Source organism: Mesoplodon mirus, assembly GCF_964341445.2.
Source record: "Mesoplodon mirus genome assembly, chromosome: 6".
Taxonomy (NCBI): Eukaryota; Metazoa; Chordata; class Mammalia; order Artiodactyla; family Ziphiidae; genus Mesoplodon; species Mesoplodon mirus.
Genome location: NC_138982.1, coordinates 121272360 through 121296335, shown reverse-complemented (window position 1 = coordinate 121296335; position 23976 = coordinate 121272360). Strand labels below are relative to the sequence as shown.

Sequence of the window (23976 nt, the reverse complement as noted above, 5' to 3'; positions counted from 1 at the left end):
CTCAGTCTTTTGTGGCCCAGGGGGCTGAATCCAGTCCTCTTCTCATTCTAAACACTCTTTCCTGAATAATCGCACCCTCTTTTGTAGATTTAACATATTAATACACATGCCTTTGGCTTAAAAAGGCCAGAACTTCACTTTTTCTCTTTACCAGTCTCCTCAAATTGTAGTTTAGAGATCACTGCATCCACAAAAAGTAGCTTGTGAAATGATTTGTGTGTAAGAAACAACTTCATAGTGCTTTCACTTAAATCCCACAACTTAATCTGCCCTAACAACCCACTGCTTTAATACCTGTGCTCTGAAATACCTCAAAAGAATGGGAAAAAACTCTAGGAAGCAATATTACCATATAACAGAAAATTGGAAGCGTCTAGGTCCACAAATAAGAAAAAAATGAATTATGGAACATCAACTTAATAAAACATCTTGCAGCTATTAAAATGGATATATATAAATACTTCCAACAATAGCTAAGATACACATACAAGTATGATTCAACACCAAGTTGATAAAAGAAACTAACAGAGGACATTCAGTTTAAAAATAATATGTATACTTAAATATACTAGAAGAGAAACAAAAGAGAAAGATTTTTGGTACTGATGTCATTTGGGTGAAATATTTTACATTCTTCATGCCAAGTACTAGATCACTATGACTCTATAAACCCCAAAGGTAGGGTAACCACAGATCTTACTGTCCAGTCTGAGACACTCTAGAGCAAAAGGTCTATTGCTGTTGTAATTACAGTGAGATAACAGGCATAAGACAGAACTGTCTTGGGAAAACTGGGATATAGTGCCCTAATCCTATAAGATATGAGGCAAATGTTGCTATTATAACACAATAACAATGATGATAATGACAGCAACCAGTGCTTACAGAGCACTGACGTGTGCCAGCCTAAGTGCTTGACATGTATTAATTTATCATTCCCAGAACCATTCCATGAGATAGATGCTATTATCCTCATTTTACTGTTACGGAGAAGGAGTATAGCAGTTAATATTTGAAACATTAAATAAAAAATTCATTTCACAAATATTATATAAACAACTTGAAATACAGAACTTTAAAAACTCTGTTTCCCTGGAAAAATAGTTTCATCTTGTCAGCAAGATTCTTAAGAAGACAATCCATAATCATTTCATCAACTACTTTTTCACTTGACAAGCAGATGTGAGGTTAATAGTGTATTATGGTCACTGCATATTTGAAATAAAAATAGTACACTCCTGAGGGTAAGGATGGGGGAGACTGAGAAGCATGAAATAACTATATTGGCATAGTTACTCAGGTGCTGCTATTTTAATTGTACCAACTAAGCAAAAAAAAAACTCTTTGGGAATGTATTCCATACCAACTTTCTCCATTTTATTTATTAGTCCTGCTTCACAGTTTCCAATCATCATTTCTGTTATGGATTGAATTGTGTGTCCCCAAATTCCTATGCTGCAGTTCTAATCTCCAGTACCTGAGAATGTAACCTTATTTGGAAATAGGGTTGTTGAAGATACAATTATTTAAAATGAGGTCATTAGGGTGGGTCCTCGTCCAATATGACTGGTGTCCTTATAAAAGGGGAAAATTAGGACACAGAGACAGACACACACAGAGGGAAGGTGACATGAAGTGACATAGAGAGAAGACAGCCATCTACAAGCCAAGGAAAGAGAACTTCCTTCACAATGCTCAGAAGGAACCAACCCCCTCCACCAAAAAAACTACTAGAACTAATAAATAAATTCACTAAAGTTGCAGGATACAAGATTAATATCAGAAATCTGTTGTTTTTCTATACACTAACAATGAACTATCACAAAGAGAATTCAAGAAAACAATTCCATTTACAACTGCATCAAAAAGAATAAGATACCTGGAAATAAACCGAGGAGATGAAAGACCTATACTCTGAAAACTGTAAGACAATGATGAAGGAAATTGAAAACAATACAATTAAATGAAAAGAAATTCCATGTTCATGGATCGGAAAAATTAATATTATTAAAATGTCCATACTACCCAAGGCAATCTACCAGTTCAATGCAATACTTATCAAAATACCCATGATATTTTTTTACAGAACTAGAATAATCTGAAATTTTATATGGAACCACAAAAGATCCCCAATAGCCAAAGCAACCTTGAGGGAAAAGAACAAAGCTGCAGGAATCATGCTCACTGATTTCAGACTATACTACAAAGCTACAGTAATCAAAACAGTATGGCACTGGCATAAAAACAGATACATAGATCAATGAACAGGATAGAAAGCCCAGAAATAAACCCACACACCTATGGTCAGTTATTCTGTGACAAAGGAGGCAAGAATACACAATGGAGAAAAGACAGTCTCTTCCATAAGTGGTTCTGGAAAAACTGGACAGCTACATGTGAAAGAAGGAAAGAAGAAAATTAGAACATTTTCTCACACCATATACAAAACTAAACTAAAAATGGATTAGAGACCTAATAAGACCTATAAGACCAGAAACCATTAAATTCCTAAACAAAAACATAGGCAGAACACTCTTTGACACAAATTGTAGCAGTATTTTGTTGGATCTATCTCCTAAGGCAAAGAAAGCAAAAATAAAAATAAACAAATGGGACCTAATTAAACTTAAAAGCTTTTGCACAGCAAAGAAAACCACTGACAAAACGAAAAGACATCCTACTAAATGGGAGAAACACTTGCAAACAGTAAGACGAATAGGGGTTAATATCCAAAATATATAAATAGTTCATACAACTCGATATCAAAAAGACAAACAACCTGATTAAAAAATAGGCAGAAAACCTGAATAGGCACTTTTCCAAAGACATATGAATGGCCAAAAGTGCGCATGAAAAAATGGTCATCACCAATCATCAGAAATGCAAAGCAAAACCACAGTATCTCTTCACACCTGTCAGAAAGGCTATCATTGAAAAGTCTACAAATTAATGTTGGGGAGGATGTGGAGAAGAGGGAACCCTCTTGCACTGTTGGTGGGAGTGTAAATTGATGCAGCTACTATGGAGAACAGTATGGAGGTTCTTCAGAAAACTAAAAATAGGATTACCATATGATCCAGCAATTCCACTCCTGGGTATACAGCCAGAAAAAATGAAAACATTAATTTGAAAAGATAAATGTACCCCAATGTTCATAGCAGCACTATTACAATAGCCAAGACATGGAAGCAACCCAAGTGCCCATCAACAGATGATTGGATTAAGATGTGATATACATACATATATATATATATATATATATATATATATATATATAGCATCTATATAACACACACACACACACACACACACACATATAATGGAATACTGCTCATCCATAAAAAAGAATGAAATTCTGCCATTTGCAGCAAAGTGAATGGACCTAGAGAATATTATGCTTGGTAAGTCAGTATGATATCACTTATATGTGGAATCAAAAAATAATACAAATGAATGTATATGCAAAACAAAAACAGACTCACAAATACAGAAAGCAAACTTGTGGTTACCAGTGGAGAGAGAGACAGCAGGAAGATAGGGGTATGGGATTGAGACGTACCAACTACTATGTACAAAATAAGCTACGAGTATATATTGCACAGCACAGGGAAATATAGCCATTGTTTTATAACAACTTTAAATGGAGTATAATCTATAAAAATATTGAATCACTATGTTGTACACCTGAAACTAATATTGTAAATCAACTGACTATACTTCAATTAAAAAAAAAAAAAAAAGGAACCAACCCTACCATCACCTTGATCTCAGACCTTCAGCCTCCAGAACTGTGAGACAGTAAATTTGTTTTTTAAACCACCCAATTTGTGGTACTTTGTTATGGTAGCCCTAGCAAACTAATACAATTATACACAGAATTAGTTATAAATGACTAGTCTCTTCAGGAGACTAATCATTTTAAAAGACTTGAAAACAACTGACATTATGTCATTTTTTAAAAATTAAAATCTTCCAAGATATGGTGTTTTATCTATCTAAGTAGGTCTCCCTAAAAATTCTGAAATATCACTATATTCAAATTAGGCAATGATATCTAAGCATGTAAGTTTTTTGGCCTCACTAAAAAGGTGTACTCAAATATTTCTGAAAGTTTGTGAGGTCCAAGAAAAAACATTCCACCTACTAGTGACTTAGCATGGACACCAGTCATCTACACAGGGTTTCCTAAACAATTCAGAGGTTCCCAAGTTTAAATGATTATTGAAATAACCTGGGAGAGAAACAGCCACTGATCTTACCCCAAACCCACTCAGAATCTCTGAGGAGGATTTTAGAAGCTTATTTCTCCAATGCTTCTCCACTTCTCTAGGTTTGCATAATAATTAGGTTTCTTTCTGTGTTGGGTCCTATTGAGTCAGGTCACCCAGTCTTTATTTGTGCAAGTTAACTTTTTAAGCCCTGTGCAGAATTTTCCCTTACCACCCGTACACATTCACCCTTTTTCTATTGATACTGCGTTCTTGGAAGAAACCAGGCCCGTTATCTTGCAGAACACATGACACACACGTGATAAATGCACACTTGCTCCTGATGCCCATAACTTCCCTCCTAAAAATTCATTCAGCATTTACTGAGCAATATGCAAGTCAGAGTTAGGAACTGGGGATAAAGGTGAATGAACCAGCTTCAAACTCATCAAGGAGGTCTATTAAGAATGTTAAATAATTAGAATGCAAAAAGGGTTTTGTGCCATAAAGACCCATACTGGCAATGTAGAGGGCCCAGATGCACCCCTAATTTAACTTGAGTGAGGGGCAGGGGTGAAAATAGGAAAAATGATTCCAAGGAGACAGTTTGGACTGACACTTGCAGGGCACTGGGCAGGTAAACAAGGATGGGTTCCTCTCTGGCTGAGGAAATTGCATGTTCACAAAGGTATGAGACCACAGCCCCTTAGCTATGGAGTATGGCTATCACAAAGGTGCACCTAGAGGTGTGTAAAAAATAAACCACAGGGCCTCCCTGGTGGCGCAGTGGTTGAGAGTCCGCCTGCCGATGCAGGGGATACGGGTTCGTGCCCCGGTCTGGGAGGATCCCATATGCCGCGGAGCGGCTGGGCCCGTGAGCCATGGCCGCTGGGCCTGCGCGTCCGGAGCCTGTGCTCCGCAATGGGGGAGGCCACAGCAGTGAGAGGCCCGCGTACCGCAAAAAGAAAAAAATAAATAAATAAAATAAACCACAGAGAAATAGAATGGTCATCAGAGACCTTCTGTGTCAGTTTAAGATGATCTGGTTTTTAATATGATCAGATTTACATTTTAAAACAACTAATCCACTAGGACTGTGGACAATGAATGACTTGGGGAAAGACAAGATCACGTCGGCTTCTAGCACTTTGTTGAGGGCTGACATCAGGTTTTCCCTCTGTAATTTCCTGTATCTCCTCCCACCTCTCTCGTTCTCCATTAGAGTTAGAATTTCCTAGCTCAGCAGTGAAACGAGAAGCATACCGATCAAGCCCTTGATTAACTAGACTGAAATTTATTTCTCAGTTCTTCATTAACTTCAGAAATTCTACTTTTTCTGCAGTTACCTTAGGACAATTTTTTCCCCTATAAATAGTTACAAAATTTAGAAACATCATTTAAGTAACAAAACAACAAATCCCATTTGATTTATACTGAAGAAATATCACCAAGAAATACTGAGTTGAATTCCTAGCACTGGTTTTCTGATCTTTTCAGCTGCCTTTACTGCATTTAGAAACTACATTTGTTTATGACATAGACTTAAAACCATTTTTTATCAATATTTAACAACAGATTGTTTTATATTCAATTTTGACTCAATTTCAACATTTTTGCCATTTGGTACTTAATTAACCAGAAATATGATCTGGCCTTTAGAACTTCATGATTAAAATATGATCTAAATTAAGGGCATTAAATTATACTTAGTAGTTTGTTAGCATATTTTACTGTAATCTTGATTCTTTGAAAATCTGTGTACCACTATCAGCATCCCAGCAAACAGGGACAAGTGCAAAGAATTTTCATTATATCAATTCTATCTCTTTAAAATCCTCCAACATCCCCTGTGATGTAGGTATTTTTATCCCCATTTTAAGCACCAGGAAACTGAAGCTAAGTAAAGCATCTAGTAATAAGTGGTATTCAGATATGTCTGACTCCAAAGCCTATGCTCTTCTTTTAACCTCCGAGTAGAAAACTTCACATTAGTATAAACCACTGGTTCTCAACTAGGGGCAGTTTTGCCCCGCACCCCAGTGGCTATTTGGCAACACTGGAGACATTTTTGGTTGTCACATCTGGGGGAAGGAGGGCAAGAGCTACTGGCACCTAGTAGGTAAAGGACAGCAATGCTACTAAACATCCTGCAATGCACAGGATGTCTCCCACAACCAAGAATCATCCATCCCAAAATGTTAAAAGTGCCAAGGTTGAGAAACTGTAGTATAAACAAAATATTTCTCAAAATACCTTCTTACAAAAGCACTGCTAACCCCATCCTGTTTTTTTTCTGAAATCAACACTTAGAGTCAATGAAAATAGCTTTAAAATATAACTAGATGTGTGTGTATTTAATACATTTATGTACGCACATTTTTAATTCATCTGAAAAACTCTTGAATTTACACTGTAAATTGTGACATGATAACAGAACTTTGGAGGTTTCAACCCCAAATACATTATGTTATTTAGTGTCATATAGATGCACAGGACTGGAGAAATTTCTATAAATATGTTTGATATGTTTTCATTGATGTTACTGTTCTGATATTTATTTTGTTTAATAAAAGATGCAAAGGAGAGGGGTAAAGGAAACCCTGGCTCAGAAAAGCAGGGAGTAAGAGTATAATGAAGCTTTATAAAGTAGACCTTTTTTTATAAAAGGTACAATGAAACCACACCATGAGGCAGAAAACTGCTTTCTTGATTTTATTTTTTTTTTAAAGGTACACAAGGTCACAAAACCAGAGCAAGTTTTTGGCTTTTCTTTAAACCAAATTTTGTTCTTACAAATTTCAAAATCTGCACCATTGGATATTTAAGCCAGAAACTTGAAATACAAAAAATCATTTTTGAAACTGACACTATCAGTTCTCTACTTGCATATGTGAAGTGTCAAAATATTACTTCTCAGTAGTATAAGAGTATTTGTCACAGAAATTCACAGTTAGGGATGAAAATCAGTCAATCAGTGAATTGTGGTTCTCTTAACACTTGTGTCATTAAGTTAGTAGAAAACAGAGTTCTTTGGAGCTTTTAGTGTTCAGGGTCAAAACCAAATCCAACTGATGATATTCACACCACACTCTGAAATTACAAAATAGTGTATTTTGTAAAACTGGATTTTAATGAACAGTGAGAAGCCAAATGCAGCAAATATTTGCTGGTGTTACCATCCATAAGATAAACAGAACCACAATTCACCAATTTATTTATTATTCTTTCCTGCTTCTATTAGGTAGAATTTGTGCTCAGTTATAGACCATTTTAGTGTCAAATGAGTAAAAAAAATCTAACTACAGAACACGTTGCCTTTATTGCAAGAATATCCAAAGGCATTTGAAATATTAAAACTTGCCCAGAGCATTATACTACTAAACACAGGAATATTATAAAGATATATATATACATATATATAATATATAATGTCACAAGCCACTAAAAAGTTAGTTATGCTAACATTTTCTACAAACTACTCCTTACATGACACATCAAAGCAGTAACCACAAAAAATAAGGACTTTTGCTGTTCACACTGCAATAAGGCATCCGAAAGCCCTAAACACTGTGGAGATGAAACAAGATTAGAAAAAAAACTTTAAACATTCATATAACTTCAGATTTACATGCTGCACGCACACAGAAAGACAGAATAGTTAAGAAGCCATACATTACAGAATTTGACATCCAACTTCATGCAATGAGTTTTTTTCATATTTAATCAAAATGTTTATTTGCCCCTTCACTTGCTCCAAATTTCCAGAACTCAATCCTAAAAATTATCTTTTTAATAAAAACCAGGTATTAATTCATACCAATAATCTAATTGTGTTTCTTGAATTAACCTCCCCCTAAGACACAGTCTGTGTTTCCATTGCAACAACTTCCTGGCAGATAGCCCAAATTTAAAGAAAGTTATTTGGCCCGTTTATCAATAAGGTTTTTGTTTCTGGCCTTCTAACAGGGAAGTATTAGTAACGTTGACATAAGAAAAAGAAACCTGTAATCTACATATTCAAAGCACAGAATTACATCCTCTATGATATTTCTTTTGAAATTATCCTGCATAACTCAGAAAGATGGTGTCAAGTCTCTTAGGTATGAAGTAGAATGGAAGAGTTTTGCTTTGAAGGTTCAGTGCCATCCTTGACTGATGTTTGGCTTCTAGTGGAAATGCCTGAATAACAATTTTTTGTTGACTTGCTTGATGATTACCAATAGTAATTCTAGAACAAATACTTGATCTCTAGTTCACCAGAAACTACCACTGAGAATTATTTAGGAAGTTATCAGTACTATTTGACTTTTGGATTCACTGAAATTTACAATGGGTAGCTGGAGACATAAACCTAAAACTGAGTTCTGTCCTCTAAACTCAACCACACCCAGTAGGTCTCTTCAGGTCACAACAGTAGTTTTTCTTCCAAGCTTGTTTCTCAGGCTGTAGCTGGTAATGGCCCTGAACTGGAAGGAAGCATTTCTGGAAGAGATTCATATTTACTTATAACCAAATCCTAGACTAACTATGAAGTCTAAGGAAAGGAAAGCCTTACATATGTCCACCTTTGTAGTAATTTCTACTTAGCTTGATAGCATAATTTTCATTATATGAAAACTGGGACTAGAGAGGACCAAAATTTTTATTAGTAATGTCTGTGCTCTGCTATTTATTTTTACAATATCTTATAAATTTTATTCATATGAAACAGACCAGAGGCCTGGTATTCAAAAATAGTTATTATAAAATCAGAAACACAGTCAAAAGAGTATAGGGGATGTTGAAATTTAAAAAACTTTATGAGTAACACAATCAGTTAACTTGCATCCAAAAAGATCAGAAAAGAGGCAAGACTGAAAGTATGAGGATAGAAAGGTATCACAGTGATGCATTTTTAGGAACAGTACCTTCACCTCTAAGCACCTTTCAGGTGATAGCTAGTTCATAGGCACCAGAAATTCATAATAAAAACTAAATTACCCAAAAGGCACAGATGAAAACGTTAACACAAGAGTAAAAGCAATATTATGTAATGTTAAAAACCTATTTTTAAAATGCTTCCAAATATGTAAAACTATACACGAATCCATTACACATTCAGCTTCAATTTACCGTTAAAAAGTGTATACAATACTCTGCCTAATCATAAATTCATGCCAACATTAATTTATAATGTAGCATTTACCACCACAGCACCCAAAGAGATGAACAGAAACCAACTCCCTACTAAAATCTAGGGAAAAGGTTTCAGAGCTAGTGAAATAATTTACTGCAGACCATATTACTATAAAGAAACTGGTGGCTCATTCTACTCAATCCACACTCCCTCACAATCTTAAGGAAAGTACAATAAATTCACTTTCATCTACTAAAACAGTACTTAACACATTTGGCAGGTAGGAGTATTCCTTTTCCTTTCATTTCTCTCATTTTTTTCTTTTTTTCTTTTTTTTTTTTTTAAAGATTAAGTCACTTCCACAAAGCTCAGACAAACTTTTCAAAGCTCAGCTTGATTTTCTGCAACTACACAAGACATGCTGGCCATACAATAGCAACTGTACATCCTCCCAAGTTTGAAACACAGAACTGATAGAGGACACTTACTAGTTTAAAGTATATTTCATCATTCTAAGTCTATGAAGAAAATATCCTCCAGGAACTGCATTCAAGACGGTAAGTTAAGATTACCTTTCTAGAACATATAATGTACAACACCATCACAAAAACAAAAACAAAACACCGAACCAGGAAAAAAAATTTAAATTTAGAACCAATAATTATGGAATTACAATCTGTAATTGTCAAATAATAAATGAGTTATAATTTTTTTCTTTTTAGAAAAATATCACCTAAAGTGGAGGACCAGCATTTACTTGGGAATTGCAAAATACTACACTTCCTTGATAGCAGGTCACTGTTCTGAAGACCACCACAGGCCTCAGGGCATTGGAACATTAATCAACAAAAGTCATCCTCACAACTGCACCACTAGTGTCATCGCTATATGTAGCTGACAACAAATTTTCTAAATGGATCAGATAAATGCTCTTTTATTTTAGCATACGAAAGAGCTTACTATGTCCCTGCTGCCCACAGCAATCTAGCAGTTAAATACTTAAGTCATTTCATATACAAGGTTTATGAATTAACTCAGAACTAGTGACTTCTAGCAGTGTTTTCTAGTTATTAGAGACTCGTCAAACACATTTAGAGTTTTCAAAGAAGCAAAAACAAGAACAAACATAAATCTACGTAAGTATTTTTGCCATGAATCTTTCTTTACCAATTTTGGCAGGGGGTGGGGGTCATAAATTAATTGAAAAAAGCAATATAAAAATAACAAATAATAAAGTACCACTTTCAGATGATTCAAGTATCAACTTGGTATGCATGTAAGTTCACCAATTTATTTCTTCACCTATGATTTCATATTCAAAGTGCCACAGCTGACTTAAGTATTGATAGTCAGAAATGTATAAAGTCAAGCTCTTAAAGGAAATACTATTTAGATGGTGAATTTGTCCTTAGAACTTTAATGCCTTTACTATTTCAATATAACCAAATAAAACTTTTTGTGAAGTATTATTCTTACAGTTTTTGGTTAATTTATATATATATATATATATTGTTTTGAGGCTGGTAGCAAAAATTAAAACAGGTGCTCACATCTCAAGAGGAGAGCACAGATGAAGGGTACAGAGGCTCTATACTATGGACCCGTCCTTGCTCTGTGCTGGAATCATCACGGGCACCGCTCCCATCCTACTGAGATTAGGGGCAGCTACCTTAGCAGTTGGGAGTGTCGCACTCTGAGGATCGCGCTCGAAGTCTTCGCTTGGCACTTGGTTATACTGAGTCTTGGAATACCCTTCCATGTTGGAAGGGGACATGGATCCCAGGGATGAGTGATTGCTGCCAAGGTAGCTTCTGGCAGTGGATGTACGGCTCTTCGGAGGAGGCACGTCTTCCCTAGAAATAAAGATCCCAATACACGTTCAAAGAACAAATTTCTAAAAACCTACAATACGTACGCTATGAATCATGGGTAGGGAAGAGCCTCTAATTAAGCATTAAGTACATAAAATCGTGTGTGACACACAAAACACAAGCACAATAAGGCATAATGTCATGAACTGTGTATCTGTCCCAAATTTATCATTTACAGTTTCTATCTTCACACACAATGAAATATTTTTACAAAAATGTGAGATTCTATAATGCTGTCTTACAAAGAACAAACTTCAAATATTTTCATATTCTAGTATCACTGATCAAGATAACCTGGTTACAGTCACGTAACACTCTATAGTCAATAAAGCACTAACACCTGCAGATATTTCTACCAAAAAAAAAAAAAGACAAAATATCCTTTTTATTATCAAAGTTACTCATCTAAGACTTTAGCTGAAAACTTAGCAGATTGAAGTTTGCAAAAACTGAGAATTAGGCATAAGAATTTTCACACTAAGCACTGACATAGAATATATATCTGAGTTACTTCTGTGCATTTAAAAAATAAAAGTGCCCAGACCCACCAAATGTCAATTTTCTGGGTGTTACTTTGGTCATATGTTATTATTTTTACAAGTTCTATAATCCAATGTGCACTTCTAGTTAAGATCTACTGGTTTAGAATATTTTAAAAATAAAATAAAATCACATTACCCATAGTTCTATTAACTACCTATGTCACTTGATACAATCAGATCTTTAAAAAAAAAAAAAAAAAACCCAGGGCTTCCCTGGCGGCGCAGTGCTTGAGAGTCCACCTGCCGATGCAGGGGACACACGGGTTTGTGTCCCGGTCCGGGAGGATGCCACATGCCGCGGAGCGGCTGGGCCCGTGATCCACGGCCGCTGAGCCTGCGCGTCCGGAGCCTGTGCTCCGCAACGGGAGAAGCCACAACAGTGAGAAGCCCGTGTACCGCAAAAAAAAAAAAAAAAAAAAAAAAAAAATGGAGAGGTTAAGGTTTGGGGTTTTGATCCTCCCGGACTGGGGCACAAACCCGTGTCCCCTGCATCGGCAGGTGGACTCTCAACCACTGCGCCACCAGGGAAACCCAACATCTCCATTTTTTGAAAACTTTATGCCTGTACTTTTTTTTCTTTTACATCTTTATTGGAGTATAATTGCTTTACAATGTTATGTTAGTTTCTGCTGTACAACAAAGGGAATCAGCTATATGTATACATATATCCCCATATTCCCTCCCTCTTGAGCCTCCCTTCCACCCTCCCTGTCCCACCCCTCTAGGTCGTCACAAAGCTTTCAGCTGATCTCCCTGTGCCATGCAGCTGCTTCCTACTAGTTATCTTGTATTTGGTAGTGTATATATGCCCATGCTACTCTCTCACTTCCTCTCAGCTTACCCTTCCCCCTCCGTGCCCTCAAGTCCATTCTCTACGTCTGCGTCTTTATTCCTGTCCTGCCCCTAGGTTCATCAGAACCGTTTTTTTTGTTGTTGTTGTACCACATATATGTGTTAGCATACAGTATTTGTTTTTCTCTTTCTGACTTACTTCACTCTGTTTGACAGACTCTAGGTCCATCCACCTCACTACAAACAATTCAATTTCATTTCTTTTTATGGCTAATATTCCTTTGTACACATGTGCCACATCTTCTTTATCCATTCATCTGTTGATGGACACTTAGGTTGCTTCCATGTCCTGGCTATTGTAAAGAGAGCTGCAATGAATATTTTGGTACATGACTCTCTTTGAATTACGGTTTTCTCAGCGTATATGCCCAGTCGTGGGATTGCTGGGTGGTATGGTAGTTCTATTTTTAGTTTTTTTAAGGAACCTCCATACCGTTCTCCATAGTGGCTGTATCAATTTACATTCCCACCAGCAGTGCAAGAGGGTTCCCTTTTCTCCACACTCTCTTTTTGATGATGGCCATTCTGACCGGTGTGAGGTGATACCTCATTGTGGTTTTGATTTGCATTTCTCTAATAATTAGTGATGTTGAGCATCTTTTCATGTGTTTGTGGACAATCTGTATGTCTTCTTTGGAGAAATGTCTATTTAGGTCTTCCGCCTATTTCTGGATTGGGTTGTTTTTTTGATATCGAGCTGCATGAGCTGTTTGTATATTTTGGAGATTAATCTTTTGTCAGTTGCTTCATTTGCAAATATTTTCTCCCATACTGAGCGTTGTCTTTTCATCTTGTTTATGGTTTCCTTTGCTGTTTCATGCCTATACTTTATTGGGAGAAGGGAGACATCTTGAGAAAAGCATTTTGCAATGCTTCTTAACGTAGAGCCCAAAACGGGGGAGGAGGGCACAATGTAGGTTGGTTGGCTCCACACACTTGAAATAAGTAAAAGCTTTCAAATGTGTTGAAGGGAAGAGCGATAGCTTTCATCCAATTCTTATAGGGGCAAATGCTCCAGATGGTTAAGAGAATTAATGCTTTAGTGACATAATAAATTGAGTATATATCAGTCAACTCCTGTGTCACTTAATTACCTGATATCATGATGAACTTCCTTTTCGTATTTTTCTTCTCTGCGCTTTTTACGACAGCAAAAGACGATAAGACCAATGAGCACTAGTGCAAGCAAAATTCCTATAACAGCTCCTGCAATTGTCCCAGCTCTATTTGAAGCTTGAATAAAGTGTTAATAAGAAAATAATTAATATTTTAAAAAAGCAAAACAAACAAACAAAAAAACTTCCATCTAGTCATTTTGAAGGTAAGGATACACAATGACATTGATTTCATCGCATATATTAACGTTAAGAGACAAATTAGTTAGATTTTTCTGGTCTAGGGGAAAATCCACTAAAAGAACTTTCTTCTGAACTGTGTAAGCTATTTCAAGGATAAAAAGAATAAAACCACTATAAAAGATTTTAATATTCACAGCTATCTTGGTTGGCATATAAGAATGTTCTAAAAAGCCTGTCCTCACTGACATTGGCTAAATACGGTACAAGAGTCAATTTGACAACTCTTGCCTCTTTAATGTCACTACAGTAATGAAGAAGGCCTGGGCTTCCCTGGTGGTGTAGTGGTTGAGAGTCTGCCTGCCAATGCAGGGCACACGGGTTCGTGCCCCGGTCTGGGAAGATCCCACGAGCCGTGGAGCGGCTAGGCCCGTGAGCCATGGCCGCTGAGCCTGCGCGTCCAGAGCCTGTGCTCCGCAAGGGGAGAGACCACTACAGTTAGGGGCCCGCGTACCGCAAAAAAAAAAAATAATAATAATAATAATAATAACAATAATAATAATGATGAAGAAGGTTTTATTAATAAAATGTAGTACTTTTTTTCTTTCCATGACTTAGAAAAGCTAGCAACCAAGCCACAGAGTGCTTTGCTCCAAGTTAGCATCCCCTTGCCCTTAATACCCACACTCACTGATGGAACCAAAGGAGGCTGTATAAAGATAACACTATCACAGCAGAAAGAAGATAACTTACGAGGAACAACATCCAGGCGTAGCAGGCATTGATCAGAGCCCACTCTGTTTTTGACTGTACAACTGTATGTCCCAGAGTATTCGGTAGTGGCATTTTTTACAGATATAACAGGTGAAGTCATTTCTATGAGAAGAAAGGGGGTAAGGGAGCAAAACCCATTCTTATAGTAACATACTGCTGAGTTTTTAGTAAAGGCAAACTCTACTTGGTTGACAATCCAGGTAGAAGTGAGACAAACTGAAGCTACATACAGAAAAAACTTGGCAAGACACGTGCATGTCTCCGGGATGCAAACGACTATGCCTCTAGTTCATTTATGTCAGAGCCAAGGTAATCATGACCCCTTCAGCCAGGCACAGGGAGTCTCTGCTGAAGCAGAGCCACGTTGACTATAAAAAACATTCTGTGCCACAAAGGCTCTTAGGTGCAGCAGGAAGATTTACAAAATATATTTCATCCCCCCAGACAGAAGAAACATAAAAGAAAGTTAGAGGGGGTCGTATTGTTCAGCCTCTTAGTTTGAAAAACAGAGGTGGAGAGAGATCCTGCTTAAGAGCAGGGTGGGGTGGGAGGGAGGAGGGTGGAGCATGGTAACCAGTTTGAATAACAGGTTAATTATAACATACAGATGAGTAATCAGATTTAAACAATTTGAATCTTTTTGGTTAGTCATAGCTGTTGTTTTGTTGTTTTAACAGACATGCCATGGTTAAATAACCATATCTTCAACATGAATCCAGGCAAAACACTCAACATCCAACTCTTGCTGTAACTTAACCACTAATTTATGATAATGAACAGTTTCCATCAATATTACCAACAATTAATAAACACACAACAAAGAAACCAATTATAATATCCTAAATGGTGATCATTATAAAAATATCTCTTCACTTACACTACATGACACCAAGCTGTCATTATAAAAACACTGACTAATTCCCACAGAATCCTGATTGCTCTGTCTAGAAAAGGGAAGGTATATGGGGATTTAAAAATATACATTTACATGCACAAACCCTACTAGACTTAAGTCCAAATCAATGGCACACGACTCAAAGTGCATCATCAGCAGTACCTGGTAACCATGAGGTGGGCAGTTTCTGTGAGTTGGACAATTTTTGCCATTCATATCGTAATGGGAGTGAACCTTCTTTTGGTTCACATTTTAGTTTAAAGTCACTTCCAATTTCTTCTGATCCATCAATGTAACATCTTGTACCTGAAGGCTTAACTGAGAAAAGAAAATAAGTTATAACTTTATACAAGAGAACGGAATGTATGTTTCTAATGATTACTTAAACACACAGCATGTCGCACAACCACTAACTCGACAGCAGGGGGTCCTGGGTCCAGAGTGGACAAGACTGAAAGGCTACGATAGGTTGCCAACGCCAGTTTACTCAGCCTGATCCAGCACAAAACAGGCAAGAATGAGCTCAGGCAAGCAGCCACTGCACAAGGCCAGGCAGCATCTCAGGTGCGGCTCTGTGCCCCTCCATCCCATGGGGCACATGTGAAAAAAGCAAGGATGATGCAGGCTGGGCTACTTCAGACCCAAGGAAGCTTCTTCCCCCCCACCCCCCATTCCTAACCTATTCTACTTGGAGCTTGACATGTAGCCCTCTGGGAGTATGTGCACTGTCACATTCCTCTCTGTGTGCTGTTAACCCAACAATCAGGGGGTTGACGATAAATTATGCCGATAAGAGGGACAATTCCCTTAGTACAGGAAGGACCAGTTATTTTCCACATTTACAGCAATCCAAAACCACCCAGAGAGCAGTGTTATAAAAAGGCAGATCTGAGGTTATATTCCAGGTCTGACTCCATTATGTGAAACCCACCTCAACACTAGGTTAACACCCTGGCAGTTCAGACTCTCTTGCTGAGCTGCATTAAGGCAGAATACGCATACAATAAAATTAACACATTTTAATCATGTGAGCTGATCACTTTCAACACTAGCACCACTCCAATCCTCTCCCGAGCAATTTCCCTCAAGCTCACTGCAGTTGATCTCACTGTGCAATCCGGGTCCCAGACAGCCACTGATCCAAGATTTCTATTGCTATAGATTAGTTCTGCTGCTTCATGAGTCCTATAAATGGAAAAATACAGTATGCGCTTTTGTTTCTTTTATTCATCGTAAGGCTTTTTAAGACTGATCCAATTGACCAATGTTGTTGTATATAGATCAGTGGTCCATTCTTTCTTACTACCGAGTTGTATCCCATTGCTTGTTCATTCAGGTATTGATGCACACTGTTTCCTGTCTTGGGGCTACTGTTAAAGCCTAATTAGCTAAACTGGCCAGGAGCAGGTGTGAGGTCTGTGGAAATCAGACTGCTGTGAGGAGCTGGGACAAGGGAGAGAGGGATTCTGAAGGTTCTGAGAAGAGTCTTCTAGAGGCAGAGATCAGTTCTGAATCGGATGCCATTTCTGAGGCAGGGTTAGGAGAAGCAGGGATTAAACTGGAGACGAGGGTCATTTAGCAACCTGAGTGCCCCCAGTAAAGGATGAGCAGTGCAAAGTGGGTCTGGGGGCAGCAATGAGGGGACAGCAGTGGGCTATAGTTTCTCAGCGTCCCACGACCTTGGGAGAGCAACATTCCCCATAAACCCTGTACCTGCCTCTATTTGCATCTCTCCTCCCAGTCTGATACATGGCAGGACTGCTTTTCTTCTGTTTTTCTGATTTTCATTCTTTCAAGTCCTGGGTGGGCTTTTATTCTTTCACTACTAAGAATAAATGTGAATGGGATTTACAGTTTGGTACTACGTGAACAGTTTGAACAACACTGCTTGTAAATACTGGTATATGTTTTCCCTTTTCATACCAGGTAAGTAAATGTTTAACTTTATAAGAAAGTGCCAAACTGTTTTCCAGATCTGGCTGACAGGGTCTGTCATACGCAGTGGGGCATCTTCACCTAAGGTGGTCAATCATGATCTCACTTCACACATGTCCTGGTAATTCTTAAATGTAATTGGATTCCTCCCCTTTGTTACTACTTCTACTTTTTAGTAAGGATCAACAGATGCATTTAACTGCGTTGTTGACTTTCCTAAGCAAATCTCTTTCTTTTTCAGATTGGTCAGTTGCCCTGGACATTACATCAACTGGACTTTTGAATCAGTTTTGCGCATTATTTCATCCTCCGAGTCTTCAACAAAATGAGCCTTGTTCTCCATTTCTTCAAACTACCAATAAATAAATCCTTTATTACACAAACTAGCAGTAAGGGAGATACTGAAGCAATGCTTTGGACATCAAACTTCTATTGGTAATACAGCGTTCTAACCCTAACCCTTCTCCTTTTCTACTGAAAAATGTCCCCTGCCCAAACATATCCAATAACAGGCAGCTGTTTAAAGTGGCTGCTCAGGAAATCAGGGTCCCACTGAGTTTGAGATTTCAACATACTCTATGCACAGCAGAACGAGATTTTTACCAGCACTGGTTCTGAGCGGTGCTTAGGACCAGCTGCCTGCTTTCCGCTGGGTGGAGAAAGTGCAAGTCTTTTACATGCCAGCCCCACCATTACAAAGCCGGGAAGACGAACTCCTAATCCACGGCACTTCGATGAATTGAAAGATGAAACCACAAAAGGAACAAAAATAAAGTCTTACCCGCTAAGGTTTCTTTGGTCTGGGGCTCCAGGATATCTAGCTATTGTCCTCAGAACATGTGCCACCATGATCATTAGCAGAGCTAATAAAAAGTCCTTCTCAGTTAAGGGTACGTGGCCGTCAACTTGTATTCGGTCAGTGACCCACCAATTTAGCAATGCTGTGCTCCATCTGTGTATTATATCATCATCCCTCCATGCTAGTGGCTAACTGCCTCAGTCTATAGGAAACACTCTAAATCTCTATTTGGGACAGAATATGCTTTGATCATCACGTCACCCATACAGGAATATTTTTGCTTAGCTCAAAATACCTTGACTCCTGGCAAAATCCATGCATAGATGCTAAAAATCAATGGGCAAAAGTTTGAGGAGAAACAAGATATTTGCATAGTCTTAAAGTGGCTCCCCCGCTGGGATTTTTTTTTTAAACATCTTTATTGGAGTATAATTGCTTTACAATGTTGTGTTAGTTTCTGATGTATAACAAAGTGAATCAGCTATATGTATACATATATCTCCATATCTCCTCCCTCTTGCGTCTCCCTCCCACCCTCCCTATCTCACCCCTCTAGGTGGACACAAAGCACCGAGCTGATCTCCCTGTGCTAGGCAGCTGCTTCCCACTAGCTATCTATTTTACATTTGGGAGTGTATATATGTCCATGTTACTCTCTCACTTCGTCCTAGCTTACCCTTCCCCCTCCCCGTGTCCTCAAGTCCATTCTCTATGTCTGCGTCTTTATTCCTATCCTATCCCTAGGTTCATCAGAACCATTTCTTTTTTTTTTTAGATTCCATATATATGTGTTAGCATACGGTATTTGTTTTTCTCTTTCTGACTTACTTCACTCTGTATGACAGACTCTAGGTCCATCCACCTCACTACAAATAACTCAGTTTCATTTCTTTTTATGGTTGAGTAATGTTCCATTGTACACACGTGCCACATCTTCTTTATCCATTCATCTGTTGATGGACACTTAGGTTGTTTCCACGTCCTGGATACTGTAAATAGAGCTGCAATGAACCCTGTGGTACATGACTCTTTTTGAGTTATGGTTTTCTCAGGGTATATATATGCCCAGTAGTGGGATTGCTGGGTCGTATGGTGGTTCTATTTTTAGTTTTTTAAGGAACCTCCATACTGTTCTCCATAGTGGTTGTATCAATTTACATTCCCACCAACATGGGATTATTTTTTAATCCCAGAGGAAAAGTAGTAATTTTATAGCGGAGAAACCTATCAGATTAAACTGAAACCAAGTGATCATGGTTAACAATAAGACAGGACATCACGTGCCCCCGACATTAACTGGAGACTACAGATGTCAATGCAGCAGCGATCTTAGATTTGACCCCAGCACAAAAAGGCATTAACAGGAAGCTGTGAAATTCAAATTAGGCCTGTAGTTTAGTTAATATTATTGTCCCAACATTAATCTCTTGCTTTTGGTAGTTGTACTATGATTTTATAAAATGTTAACATTAGGAAAAATTAGGTTATGGGTATACTCTCAGGAACTTTCTGGTATTTTTGCAACTTTTCTGTAAAACTAAAATTATTTCAGAATAAAAAGTTGAAAAAAAAAATCCCAGTGTTGACTGAGTCCCCACACATGCTGTTGCCACGTGTTCTTGTCATGTGGGTGCAGTCTGAGCGCACCATATACACACATGAAGGAAAGTTAACTGTGTATGCTCTCCTCTACAAAACAACCCAGTCTATTTATACCAACAGGTCTCAATAATAGGCTTTTTCAGAGTTCTCAGGGAAGGTGCTGGAAATGTGTGGCCACCATATTAACCCTCTGTCGATTCCCTTTGTTATCATCACCCCTGTCCAGTTTCTTTCCTGAGTTGCATCCACTTATACGTCTGGTGTATCTGAAAGAGCAGAGTGGGCCCCAGCAATGGAGCGAGGGATAGCAACATACCACCCCTCACACCGAGGCAGCTAACGGTCCACACAGCGCCCATGGCTCACCGAACGAGCTTTCATTACTCCGTGAACACCATGGTGGCATCTTCAGGTTTCCCACAAACGAATCAAAGTATCAGGCAGAGCCTCTGACAGTGAACCAAGCAAGAGCTCCACTGGACTGCCATTTCAGTCTGGTCCCTAGAGGGCACTTTATTTAATCTTTCCTCCAGATTGTCTAAGCAGAATTTTCAGAAAAAAAGCGAGCAAATTAGGCTTCTGTCCAGCTCTCACTTTCAAGAGAAACTTTTAATGTTTTCTCCCACAGTGGTCATGACTCACCTGGAAACACGGAAGAGATAAAGAAATTCTCCTCTGGCTCTGAGACAGCCTCGCCAGGTCAGAGGATTAGTCATCCCCACTTCCCTTCAGCAACCACTGCCCCCATTCTCCCCTACCCCTCATTTTAATCCCTCTCTCCCTCCCTGATTTGACTTCAGGGTTTGCTTGGCCACGGTGATGCCCCACGGAGCTAACAAAAGGAGTTCCTGTGTCAATGCTCCCCACAGGTCTAGGCTGAGGAATAAGATGCCAGGGGTGTGAGGTTTAAAAGGCCATCCCTCCCGCCCGACAGCCATGGCTCCTGCCTCAGTGTGCCCGGCCAGAGCCTGTTCCTAAGGGATCTCTCTTTCCCTCTCACACACACACACTCACACACACACAGTGCCTGTCCACACCTCTTCTGGGAACATGTGCCAATCGCATTCCTCCCAGTGTACCTGTCCCCATCAGACAGGGATTTCACAATAAATAATTCTGATAAACATGTATAGTCTGCTTGGTACAGCATGAACTAGTTAAATTTTCATATATATCCTAACTCAACGCTTCCTGGAGAGCGGTGCTTAAAGAAGATATACTCAGGGTTATAATTCCAGGTATGCCTGGGTTAAGAGTTCAGACAAATTATTCAACTTTATCTGCTTTCATATTTATAAAAAAGAAAGGCAACTCCATGTTCGCTAAATGTAAACACAAAAGGCTAGAATTTCCAATGTTTCCGTATTCCTTTTTCTGGATCCTTGTTCAGGTTCACTTGCTTTCATACCACAGACATATTCTGAATGAGTTCCATTTAGCATGGAGTGCCCTTTACCAGGTCCCCCTCGTGTGCCCCCCTCAGTGATGTTGCCAGAAGACTGCCTTACCAACCAAGACAACCCCTGGAGTTGCCATTGGGGTGAAAAGAAATCCGCATTCTTATTCCTAATCTCTACCTGCTCTGATATTCATTCTTTAGAAAAGAATGCTACTCAGGATGAGTCTGGAATCCAACGCACTTAACCCCTCTGCTCAGTTTCTAAAACAAAAGGAACGAAAGGTAGAAGTTGATGTGGGGGGAGTTGTCCAGATTAGTTATCTCCAGGGGTATGGCAGGTGATTCCAGCAACCAGTATTTCCTACATAAAGTGGGTGCCCAAGTGTCCCCCAAACCTGACACCTTAGGTCACAGGGGAATTTACTGTCACTGAATAGTGCTAGATAGTTGAGATTTTCTACATGGCAGCCATTGTACTTTTGGATAAAGCCTACCACGATAAGATTTTAGAAGTATATTTATGAACAGTACCTTTCAGAGTTTCTCAGTTTGCAGCGGTAAAGAGTGCTTGTGCATGACCACAGAACCTAGAGGAGGATAACAAACTCTGCCGGCTTTGACTGTTTATAAAGCAGTTTATACATATCTCCTTCTTAACTGTCCTGGAGAGCTGCATCTTAGTGGCCACCTGTCTAATCTCCTCACTTTAAGGATGAAAAACATTGATGCTCATGGAGGTTAAAGGACTATCTAAGGTCTAAAGGCCTTATACCAATTCAATATTCCAGCTACCATGTTCCATCTCCTCTGTTCTAAATACTCCAATTATTCATCATAGAAACCTCATTTATTCTTTGGGAAATGCAGTTCGAAAAAGCTTAAGGCACACATCACAATTTTGAGCTGAATAAGACTGCAAAGAGATTTAATGATAATTATTTTTATGTTTCGAAAATGTAGGCTGAGGCCCAGGAAATGAAGAGGTTCTATTTAATTCTCAGGGCAAACCTGAGAACTATGGGAAAAGCCTGGATCCCCTAACTCCTGCTTCAGGGTTCTTCTCCCATATCACAAAACTCCTTCGTTTACTTTCAAATGCTTTCATGAACTTCACAAAGAAGTTGGTCGCTTATTTTTCCTACCCCCACCAAAAAAAAGGTAGCTTTATGTTTTATGCTATTAGAGGACATTAGAATTATGTCAAGTATTAAAATTATTATTCTAAAAACCTAAGCTTTGTCTCACTTAAATGCTGCTACTATAGTACTGTAACCACTCACCCTGTTAATAAGTAACATTATTACAAATAACTTACCAAGAACTGTCAGCTGAATCTTCTTATTTCCAACACCGGGAGCTTTTTTCACTTTGCACTGGTATGTGCCAATATCTGACAACTGTAAATTTGTTACATTTATTGATGCATCACCAGATTTGAGATCAGTACTTGTAAAATGTACTCGTCCCTTGAGATCTTGATAGTAGTCGTCATAAATTTTGTCTCCGGAATATAAAATAATCTAAAAGAAAGTCAAGATAAGACAAGGAAAAAACAAACAAGCAAGTAAACTCTCTGTCTCATTAAAGGAGCTCTGGATACACCATGGTAATGTAGGATCCACAAAAAGAATAAGAACATGGTATCATGAGGAATCTACAATTATTCAAATCACGGGTTAAGAAAACGGAAAGAAACCACAATATGATCCCAAAGTATGGTCACACACTGTCAGTGTAGATGGGGAAACCAAGACTGCCACATGATTAAGTAATGTAGCCCTCTATCAGAGAGCCATTCGGTGAGACTCCACAAGAGCATGGATTTGTGAATTCTGAAACACTCTATTTTCAGCTGCCTCAGAGGATGCAGTATGCCAATCAACTGTATAAAATCAGGTACAAACCACCACTACTGCCCAAAAAGGGCTTATGATAATTTACCCATGGAACTTACAGACAAAAAAAGACAACATTTTTTGTCTTAATATACTAAGTTGGAGGCACTCGAAGGTTCCAGACCCTAATAGATAAAATAATAAAATAAACCTGTTAAGATGTGTGTGCCCAGCCAGGTTACACAGGACCTTCCAATTAATCTGTGATGAAGAGCAAAGACCTTTCCTAATTCCACTAAGTTTTCTGAACCACTGTTATAGGCTTTGATGGAAATAACTAAAGGCTAGATTTAGAGGGAAAATAAATTCTGCTAAACTTGACTTGGAAGAGAACTTATAATAGTCATCTCTAACTATCACTAAAATTAATTGAACACACTTTATAATTTTTCATTCGCTAATAAAATCCTTCATTCTGGCCATCTGAGACCAAAGAGCCAAAGAGCAGTGGTACCAAAGTCAAATAATAATCAGAAAAGACAACTACAGTCTACATCCTGCAAATAATTTTTTATCTGAGATGTTTATTATGAAAAATAAGATCAGAATCAGGGCCATCTGTAGGAATTTCTTCAGGGCACAGACTTGGGTTCTTCTATTATCACCTCCCCTACCATGCTGACCCCACCCCCAATTCACTAAAGATCTTTTGCTTGTATAAAGTGTCTGCATTGCAGACACACTCAATACCGGTTTGCTAAGTAAATAAAAGACACAGTCGAAGGGTCCACAGCTGACTTACTCTGTAAAACAAGCCATCACTTTGTTTGTTCCATCTTCTCTCCACACCCAC

At 38.4% G+C, this 23976-nt stretch overlaps 1 protein-coding gene across 3 annotated transcripts in view; it reads right to left on the bottom strand.

Annotated features, from left to right (window-relative positions):
* Positions 1–6941: 6941 nt before the first annotated feature.
* CXADR (CXADR cell adhesion molecule) overlaps positions 6942–23976 on the bottom strand; it is a gene marked incomplete at its 3' end in the record, with an annotated part of 59644 nt that continues 42609 nt past the window's right edge. Inside the window, exons 3-8 of one of the 3 annotated variants that reach the window (XM_082626091.1) lie at positions 22604–22808; positions 15716–15871; positions 14638–14760; positions 13684–13822; positions 10994–11177; positions 6942–7298 (exon numbers count right to left, since the gene is read on the bottom strand). In XM_082626091.1, the coding sequence (XP_082482217.1) occupies positions 7287–7298; positions 10994–11177; positions 13684–13822; positions 14638–14760; positions 15716–15871; positions 22604–22808 (819 nt within the window). Of the gene's footprint in view, positions 7299–10989; positions 11178–13683; positions 13823–14637; positions 14761–15715; positions 15872–22603; positions 22809–23976 lie in introns of those variants that run through there. The other 2 variants (XM_082626092.1, XM_082626093.1) reach the window with 2 other exon arrangements.